The sequence below is a fragment of the Oreochromis niloticus genome, linkage group LG18 (genome assembly GCF_001858045.2).
Source record: "Oreochromis niloticus isolate F11D_XX linkage group LG18, O_niloticus_UMD_NMBU, whole genome shotgun sequence".
Lineage (NCBI taxonomy): Eukaryota > Metazoa > Chordata > Actinopteri > Cichliformes > Cichlidae > Oreochromis > Oreochromis niloticus.
This window is the reverse complement of record NC_031982.2, coordinates 21,251,278-21,261,865: the sequence shown is the minus strand read 5'-3', so window position 1 is coordinate 21,261,865 and position 10,588 is coordinate 21,251,278. Positions and strand designations below refer to the sequence as shown.

The 10,588-nt window shown below is 39.9% G+C and overlaps 1 protein-coding gene across 1 annotated transcript; it reads right to left on the bottom strand.

Annotated features, from left to right (window-relative positions):
- Positions 1 to 1,243: 1,243 nt before the first annotated feature.
- Positions 1,244 to 10,588, bottom strand: oprk1 (opioid receptor, kappa 1). Its single transcript, XM_025900559.1, has 4 exons — positions 9,510 to 10,588; positions 9,030 to 9,378; positions 8,002 to 8,354; positions 1,244 to 5,616 (listed from the first exon to the last, which is right to left on the bottom strand). The coding sequence occupies exons 2-4, from the start codon at positions 9,266 to 9,268 to the stop codon at positions 5,078 to 5,080; spliced, it is 1,131 nt and encodes a 376-aa protein (XP_025756344.1). The 5' UTR covers positions 9,269 to 9,378; positions 9,510 to 10,588; the 3' UTR covers positions 1,244 to 5,077.

Here is a 10,588-nt window from a genome sequence, read left to right as displayed (position 1 = left end):
CTTAACCACAGCAAGAATTTGAACCTGCTAGTCAGCTGTAGTCACTGCATGTTTACATTTTCTCTATGTGCCCGAGTGGGTCAGGTTAACTGGCTGCATAGCTGTGATGGACAGTCCAATCTGTTCCCAGTGTCAGCTGAGGAGGATTAGGGCTTAAGAAGATGAATGGATGAATGGTGACTCCAATGGACAAGGCAAATCTGAGGGATTCTGAGATGTCTTTTCTTTTTTGATGAATTTCATGATTTAACTCTGGGGTGTCAAACACAATGTGACAGAGGCTAAATGCTGTCTAACTGGTGTTTTGGGTTGGCAGGTTTTGAAAAATGTCTCTAGTTATATTTATCATGGATCAGCACGCATGACACTTGCTTTGACATTTTGGCTCCTTACTTCCTCAAAAACTCCTCCCCAGCACTCCATTTACTTTTCATAACATTCCAAAACCAGTCTTCATGTTGTAAGATATCTATATCTATGTCCTCACTGGGTGCCATTTTAAACAGTTGTTAATAGCCTGTTAATATGACATAATTACATATAATCTAATACACATAATTCTGTTTTCCCAGCACTTTCATTTTTAGCATATGGCTTATGAGGCAAGCAATTAGTAGGCACCTGTTCAATCCTTATTAGAAGGCAGAGCTTATTACTGAACCTGGCTAAATGTAATGGCTTGCAAATGCACTTGCACCTTGGGAGACAGCGAGTAGAAAAATGCAGTAATCTTTGTAATTATAGCTGTCAGCTTCAACAATCCATGTAAGGACTGACTGATTTAATTTGCCTCTAAAATCCTTCAGAATCCCTTTTATCTGTGCACCATTATAGCTGTCAACTGCTGTAAGGAGGGCCACCTCATCTGGAAGCCTTTCACAAATGCCAACTGTAGAAATAATGAAAAAAACCCCCCCAGTCCTTTTGTAATAAAAAGTAAATAAAAACCTGCACAGCTGATGATAGTGTTTGAAAAATAAAGTGGCTCATCCTTGGCTGTGCGGTGGTTGCAGTTGGGGAGCTGCCTTTGTCGCTCCAAGCTCATTCTCAGTGTATTTAAGTTTTCCTTTTTAGCTACGAGACAATTTTCTCATCTCACAGCCTCATCAACAGGATAACAGTTTTATTTGTGTCTATCCAGTGTTCCAAATATTCTTTATTTTTTTCTCATCTGTTGCTATTATTGATTATGATTTGCATTACAAATCATTACAAAGTTATATACCATTGAATCAACAACATCCATCCCAACCTCTTAACTGTCACAGAATTGCTGATTTTATAAGATCAACATAAACAGTTTTCACATTAGGCAACATTTTATTTCAACTACCATAAATAAACAGTGAGTGGATGGTTAAATTGTAGTAGAAATGGTTCTAATACCACTAAAAAACAATGAAATGATAAAAAATCGTTAGGTTTCAAACAATCAGCTAGTGAAAGCGAGAGTACACTAGCAGGACGCATGCTGCCACCACCTCTTGTAGCTCAGGAGGCGGAGCTACCCAATCTATTAGGCCGATGGTTGGTGGTTCGATCCCTGGCTGCTCCAATCTGGGTGCTGATTATCCTTAGGCAAGATACTAATCCCAGATTGCTCTTTGATGTAAATCACTGAAAGCACAACTGCTTCTGTGGGTGAGGCATGCTGTATAAAGTGCAATGAGTGTTCTTGTAGAATGCTGTACGAGAACCAGTCCATTCACCATCTGCCTGTTTATACAACTTTACATTAACCATCCTGTCAATCTTCTTTAAGCCAAGTTTTAACAATTTAGTATGTATTATTCATTAGAATATTGTTAACAATTTAAAAACAAATTTTAAAAAACCCAAATATTGGTTTGTTCTTTTCCCCACACCTTCAAATAGTAATAACCCCGTCTTATTCACAAGCTCAAACACAAATCAAGACAAATCAACAAGATAAATAAAAAAGATAGAAATTTCAAAGCAGCACCAACATATCATTAAAGTCTTCACACAGGGGATGAACCTACAGTCAGTGCAGATTCTTCCACGAGGCCGACTACACAAAGTGCCATACAATTAGCACAACAAGCATGGACCTCTGCCTCTCCCACAGTGTGTTCACCATGGAAACATAAACTTTATATCTGAATTGAATTTACTTAATAATACCTTGAAAAATAGAAGCACTGAGGAGGTGGGCTATACAGTCTCCCCACCACTTTTTTTTGACATATTAGGTTTAAAAAAAAAAAATTTTTACTTCCTTGTGCCCACGCTGATATAACTGAAGACTGAACTGAAGCTCTCCTTTGTATTAACCTTGACTCTCACATTTCTCAGCTTTATTGTGACTTAGTTGTGCATGTGTGAAACATGTTTTTGACATCCAAAGCTCAAAGATACATCAAAATATGTCCAAACATCCACATCAGCAGTAGCAGCATTAGACATACATGAGCTGATATTGTGCTGCATCAAATAACTTAATAGCATTAGAGGAATAAGTAAGAGAAACATATCATAACAACACATATCCGCTGTAAGATGTTAATCCTCTTACATGAGTACAATAAGTCTTAAACTGTAAGTGCTAAAATCTACCTGCTCTTTTATTTTGAACAAGCACAATAGCTGAACTCTGATGCAGAAGATAAGGCACACAAACAAGGCACAAAACACAACTTCTGCTATAACACTATATCTTTATCAGGTTTAAACAGGTAAATATATTACATTACATTTAAGAGTTTATTTGATTAAATCTGGGTGACCTGATGGCTACTAGAACAGCTACAATAATAAGTTCAGCAAACAAGGACGAGTCAGTAAATCGTTTTACAAAGATGAAAGAAAGACTTATCATAGACCATTACGAAGCACTTTGAACCATCTAAAATGGAAGGAATTTAACACACCATAAAAAAACTTTCGGTATTTGTGTGCAGTGAAAGAGCGATGGCCATAATAACAAACCGTTTCATTCAGAATGACTGCGGCTGATGAAAAATGTATGTAAAGCTGAAAGAGCCGATGTGTTGCCATTAGAATCTAATGCTCTGTGTCACATTTCAGTACATAAACTCACAAACACACATTTACCAAGCCCAGACTATGGGGACAGGTTGAGAGGAAATTTACAGTATAGACATTAAATTGCACTAAATGCTGAAAGCACTGTTGTGTAGATACAATACACTGTTATCCTGATGGCGGTTGCCTTAAAGCCCTCTGCCCATTTTTTTTCTTTTACATGTGGTTCTAGTTTCAGAGTAGATGAGAACAGGCTGACACTGTGTCCTGTTATCTCAAAGAGACTGCAGCATCACAGCTGTAAATGTTCAAAGATGCAATTAATACAGTTCAGCTTCAAACTGAACCTACAACTGAAGAACAATGCTTACTGATGTTCTGACAATGAAGCCGTCATCAAAGTCAAGCAGCGGGTCAAGGAGAAAATACTTTGATTCACTCTCTTCAGCGTTTTAAGTTGTGAATATCAGAGGATTAATCCCTGAGAGGCTATTAAATATTCTACACTAGTTAACTGTCAGAGTGAAAGGACTATTCACACACTTTTAACACCAAAGCACCAAACTGCAGTGCACATCTATAAAACAATGACACACGGTAATGCACATTGTTCCCAAAATCATCAGTGACAGTCACTTTTTTTATCCAGTTTTTTAAAGAGCTTTGATCTTATTCATGATAATACGAAAGCCCAGACAGTTTACAGGTCTAGTTTAAAAAAAAGTGTTTATCTTCTTTAAACATCTGGCTTCATCTTTGCAATGTTGCGATCAACAATGTGAAGAGGTGCAAAAACTGCAGTTCCTCAATTGGCCACTCGAGGCAGTCTCCAAAAGCAAGTCGTTCTCCACAGACTGCAGTGTCAAAATATCTGACTTTAATGTCTTGATGCATGCTCAATCATCCAGGTAACCGAATCCCAACAGGTTGATTCAGTGGGCTAGTTTCAATCATTGTGCAAATGTACTGTTTATTAGGTTGGGAAAAGCTAAAGTCAGCTGAGACTGAAGAAGTCTCTTGGATGAGTGAAACGTTTCTCCCACTGAAAACGCTGCATCGAGATGAACAGAATCAACCTTTTGGGACTCGACTTTAATGTTTGCAGTAAAATTAATGATTTCAATTTCTGTAGCTAATTTCCACATTCACAGCAACTAGACAGGGACAGGTTTTTGTCTTAGTTGTCATCGTTTTTGTAACTAACTCATTTTCTTTTTGCATTAAGGCTTAAGGATACAAGGAATACTGCAAATCCACTTCACAGACCTAGACTTCTTGAGTGTGTTTGTGGGGTCAATGTTATATTTTTGATGCAATTTTCTGGCAAATAATATGGCTTTCTGAAAAGACTTCTGATTAATGTAGTGTTTTGCCTGTATATTTCTTATCACTATTTAGCAGATATCTGCATGGGCATGATGATGATGCATCCCACTATCCTTGAATATGGTTTTTAAAAAAAGAAGATAAAAAACAATAAAAAGTAACATAATGCCTTTAATGATAAACCTGCGAAGTGGGACTTTAAACTCTTTTATACTTAAATACCCAAACCACCAACAGGTTCATCCTTCTCTCAAGAATTTTTTTTACATAACTTGAACTGAAGCCCATTCATGTCTGTGCATCTTTTAAAAACTTAAGTCATCTCTGTGTACTATTACTTACTGTTCATTCTTTTAAGGCTTAATTATCTGTGTTCTGTGGCCTCCAACACGACTGAAGTGTATTCCTTGGTGACTGTTTTTAGTGAGGAATTAATACTTTTTAGCGGCTTTAGTGACTCATTCATTGCAGCAGAGTAGCGTACATAAAATTAGAAGCTCCAATCTTTGTTGGTTGTGGCCTTTTCATGGGATTTGTGTAGTAAGAATAAAACATAGATTAGCACCAGGCTAATCTTTTAAGTGAATTTGTTTTTGGCTTATTTGACCAACGTGCTGGATACAGAGCTAAAAATCTGGCCCTGACTCTGGCTTTTATCTCAGATAGCTGTAGTGATTTGAGTTAAGCCCAGCTCATTGGAGTCCTCCCAGCTCTGATAGGGCATAGAGGACATGTCCATGGCTAGTCATACAGGCCTAGCTTGCTTTACACCTCCCTGAGCTTCTGCAGGGCACGAGTGATCCCGCAGAGTGCTTCTCACACGGCTCACTCCATGACAGTCACCTTGTCCTTGTGTTCTGGGACAGCAAAAGTCTCTGAAGCATCTCTTGAAGTTCTCATCCAGGAAAGCATAGAGGATGGGGTTAAGGCTGCTGTTGGTGTAGCCCAGCGCCACGCAGAAGAAGTAGGCGGCCATGACAGCCGTGGTCTCGGGGACATTTGTTGACAGCGTCTTGACCAAGATGAAGATGTGGATGGGTGTCCAGCACACCACAAAGACGGCGACCACCACCAGCACCAGACGGGTGATGCGACGCAGGTTGCGGTCCTTCTCGCGTGAGCCTGACAGCAGCCGCACGCTCTTCAGCCTCATGACCATCAGAGTGTAGCAGACAGTTATAATGATGACCGGTGCCACAAATGCAAAGATGAAGACACAGATCTTCATCAGCGTGTCCCAGTAGATGTAGGGATCAGGGAACTGTAAAGCACACTCTGTAGTCCCTGTTAGTTACAGAAGAATACAGTTATAGGAACACACAGCAGGAAATGCTCAAAGTAACATGCTAATGTCAGACTGACATGTTCAAAGTTACATGTCAAACTGACATCTTTAAAATTGCATAGAGATGTTTAGTGAATGGTTTTCTTGTGTTTATTAGCATGAAGCTGATGGATATGAAGGAAGTGTTACTCTCAGGGCATTAATAGCAGTAAAAAAAACCCCATATGACTTAACCCTGTAACTCCAAACGCATTATATCTGACACATGAGTTATTGTGAGTTTTTGAGACCTCCATCGCCAGTGCGATTTCTTTTCCCCCTGAACACCTAAATGCATTTCACAAAAATGCTGGATGTAGCAAATATGATTAAAAATCGTATATGCAAATAGATATGTAAAGTCTTTTTTTCTTTTTAATTGTCAGAAGGCTCTAAACACTCCAGTTTAAAAAAAATTGAATTTTTCTGGAAATTATTTCCCAGTTCTGGCTTTACTGGGTTAAAATTCCCAATTTAGGTTGGTTAAACTGTTTGTAAACATTAAAGTCTGGCTATAATACACTAAAATAGATTCATAAACACCATGAAAAAATGTGTAGTTTGTAAATGCAAAGTATTTCTCAAACATTTTACATTCACAAGCCACTTGTTTGGATAGAGCTGTTTAACCCTTTGTTAATGTAAATATATAATCTGATCACCTGGCTGCAACTCACTGCATTTAGACATGCAGACAAGTGACTTTAAACATGCTGTTTTATTGAGAATTTCAAGGACAACCATGTCTTGTGTTTACGAGAAAATATCCAATGTGTTGCAATTCTCTGGGTGAAATGCTTTTTGATGTCAGAGGTCAGAGGAGAAAGAAAAGACTACTTTGATCTGATGAGACAGTAATTCAAATGACCACCGATTACAGCTGAGGCATGCAGGAGAGCATCTCTGAATGCACAGCATGTCAAACCTTGAAGCAGGTGGGCTACAGCAACAGAAGACCATGCCCAACCACTCCTGAAAGCTAAGACCAGGTAACTGAGGTGACAATATGCATGGACACTAGCAGACTGAAAAAACTGGTGAGTCTGGTGGGTCAGAGTTTGGTATAAACGACATGAAAGCATGATCCTGCCTTGTATCAGCGTTTCAGGCTACTGGTGGGGTATTGATGTGAGAGATATATTCTTGGCACACTTTGGGCTCCTTAGCACAAACTGAGCATAGTTTAAACACCTCAGTCTACCTTATTATTGTTCCTGAACATGTCTGTCCCTTTATAACCCCAATGTAGTCATTAACAAATTTCCCACATGTGGGACTAATAAAGCTTATCTTATCTTATCTTATCTTATCTTATCTTATCTTATCTTATCTTATCTTATCTTATCTTATCTTATCTTATCTTCTGGTGGTTGCCTCCAGCAGGATAACACACAATGCAATCATCCCAAACTGATTTCTTGAAAATGACAATGTGTTTGCTGTACTCAAATGGCCAGCAGCAACTGCCTAGTGCTATCATGTCAATATGGACCAAAATCTCTGAATAATGTTTCCAGTGTATTTTTGAATCGGTGCCACTAAGAATTCAGGCAACTATGAAGGCAAACAGGGGTCCAGAGGTGTACCTAATAAAGTGGTGTGTATTATGTTCTCAGTAGACATAGTTTGACAAATTTTTTCATGCTATTTTATCCTTCATTGTGTATTTTATTTGTTTTATTTTCCACCCGCCTCCATTCAGTTCCCCAAAGAGGAGTTATGCATTCAATACTAAATGGAGGGACTTAAAGTCAAGTGTTGGCAAAAGAATTTCCCTCTGGGATTAATAAAGTGTCTCTGATTCTGATTCTGATCCTTTTGGGCTCCTTTAAATTCCTGTCCTGCCACCAGCATGGCTTAGAAATGACAATGTGAGAGACATCCTGTGACGCATAAAAGTTGTCAACTGAGGAAGCTAAAGTCCAGAATTAGATTCATGAGCAAGTCTTTGGATAAAGTGTCTTGTACTCAATAGAGTTTCATTGTAAAGATGAACTTCAGACATTTGTTGAAAGAAAATATATTCTTCTATTATAACCTTTCTAAAGGAAGACCCATTTTCTCTGTCATAGCTTCAGCAAATCAAGTAGCTAATAGGCTGTCATCAGACCTATAGAACAGACTGTTCATTGAATGTGAAATAGCCAATTGAGATAATTCTCAGCTGGAAATTATATAGAGCTTTTAGCATGAAATCGCATATGAGTCCCCTTAGTACAGAAGAAGGTAATTTGTCTCTACAGCAGACAGACTATAAATAAACAGTGAAATATAACAAAAAAAACCATATAAAAACTAGATAAAGAACAGAGGTAGGGTCATACCAGTGGATGAAATGGTCATACCATTATTAGTATTGGTGCTGCCCAGTATCATGGCAGGGATCCCAGCAGCCGATGACAGCACCCAGATGATAACATTGATGATCTTGGCCTTGACGGGGGTCCGGAAATCCAAGGCCTTAACAGGGTGACACACAGCTACGTAGCGGTCCACGCTCATCATGGTCAAGGTGAAGATGCTGGTGAACATGTTATAGTAATCGATGGAGATGAAAACTTTGCACGCTATCTCGCCAAACGGCCAGGAGCTGAGCAGGTAGTCGGTGCTCTGGAAGGGCATGGTGGTGGTGACCAGGGCGTCGGCCACGGCCAGGTTAAAGATGTAGATGTTGGTGGCTGTTTTCATTTTTGTGTATCTGGGGGGGGGGGGGGGGAGTAGAAGTAAACACGATTCTCTTTGATTTTCTTTCATCTGGGAGAAGCAAGAGTGATTAACTCATGTATTCATATGAGGGTTAGTGAACTAGGTCAAAGGGCAAAATGTTTACAGGGAATAATAATAAAGGGAAGCAACATGGGGGAAAACCCTATCATGGTTTCATTTATCTGATTTCACAGAAAATACTTAAATAAAAATACCTGCATGAGGTATTAAAGTCAAGCTTACATGATTATATGATAGGGAATACATGAGCTCTGACTAACACACTGTCGTCAGTGACATCTATCTATCTATCTATCTATCTATCTATCTATCTATCTATCTATGTGTGTGTGTGTGTGTGTGTGTGTGTGTGTGTGTGTGAAACAAGAAAACACACTATATGCATGCACTATACAGTGGCAGAAACGACAAAAATCCAACATTTGCTTCATTTTAAACCTCAGTTCTGTTGATGTATGTCCCAGAGCTGATACTAAACTTAATGCATTTCTGAAAACACATGAGCAAACACACTGCAAAGGACTTCATCGGTGCGCACCGAATTCCCATTTTATGAGCTACTCCTGCAGATACGCACTCGGTTTCAAGCTGATGATCATGCTTTTTTAACACAACAGATAACACGCTTTCAAAGCTGACAGCTCACCTTATGATGACATACATCACCAAACAATTGCCGACTAAGCCCACCACGAACACTATGGAGTAAACGGCGACTATGATGGGGATGATGGGCGACATTGGCTCGGGTTCAGCATCCCAGGTGCCGTTGGCAGTGTAGTTGAAGATATCCGAAGGTTGCCAGGTGAAGTTTGGGATGCACTCCCCCGGCTGGCCCGAGGGACACCGGTCCTCTTTGAAGATGTGCACCACGTTGCTCTCCATGGTGCTGAAAGCTGCCGCCGCCGCCGCTACTGCTGTTGCTGCTGCTGTTGGGCGTAAACTGACCGCTCAACTTAAATTGGTGCAGACCAAGACAGCAGAATATCTGGCGACTGTTTAAAAAAAAGGAAAAAAAAACAGGGCAGTTTTTTCCATTAGCACAGACTGTGGGATCTGTGTGAGAGAACAAGAGCCAACACAACGCGCTCAAGGACATCATTACACAAGTGTGATACCACCTTACCTGCTTTCCCGCTTCCAAAAAAGTTCATTGGAATAAACCCAGGCGGATGAGCAGAAGTGCAAACACGGACTGAAATCCGGATGCGAGGAAAAACGTGAGAAACAAAAGGTTTCTGGGTAGTTGGCGAACGCACAGCACAATCCACTGGCTGTGCCACTGCTGCGTCCCCGAAGGTGCGCACTGGAAGCCCGCACTGCTCATTCAGTGACATCAGAGGCAGCGCCAACAGATATGACAAAGTATCCAGCCAGAAAAAGGGCTCTTACCACAGGAATAACAGCCAGATAGAAACACAGCCCGTTTATCACTCTTTTATCTAGATTTGGCCCATTTCTTTTTTTAATTTCTGGTACTTGCATTACTAGTGACTAACGCACTTTGACCGTTAAACCACCTTCAAGCTACACAAAATAACGAAAAAAATCTTTAAAATATATTTTTTCCTCTGTGTGTTCAAACATAATGTTATGAAATCCTGTTTTTGCTGCCAACTCACGTGAGAGCTACCACCGCAATGCAAAAATACAGAGTCCTGGTTGCTGAAGGTTATAAGACATTTTAACGCAGACGTCAGGCGATCTAACCCAAAAAACAAATATATGAATGCAACATATGAAACAGCCTGAGCGGAAACGAGCGATAACAAAGGGCACTACTTTGCGCAGCTTCACAGGAAAAAAAGAGGGAAAAAAGTGATCGTCACCTCATCAACACCCTTGTTTCCAATTTGACCGGAATTAGTTTTGCTGCAACAGTAGAGAAGTCTCATTTTTCAGCTTTGCCTTTAATCTCCGTGAAAACATTTTCCTTGCGCATTGTCTCTCTTTTATTAATTTAACTTTACCCGAAAACATGGATCTACTCGTCCACCCCACAATAACACAAACTGTAAAAGCACTGAGATGTCAAACTAACGAATCACTACCGTCCCAAATAAAGAAAGCACCAGTCCCGATATTACAGGCTATTCCCATGTAACCTGTCTCCCCCTTTCTCCTCCAACAGTCAGGAGACAGATTCCAACTAGCACGTAATTAAGCGTGTGCTGTTTCCTTTCCTTCATTTCATGCATTGACAGT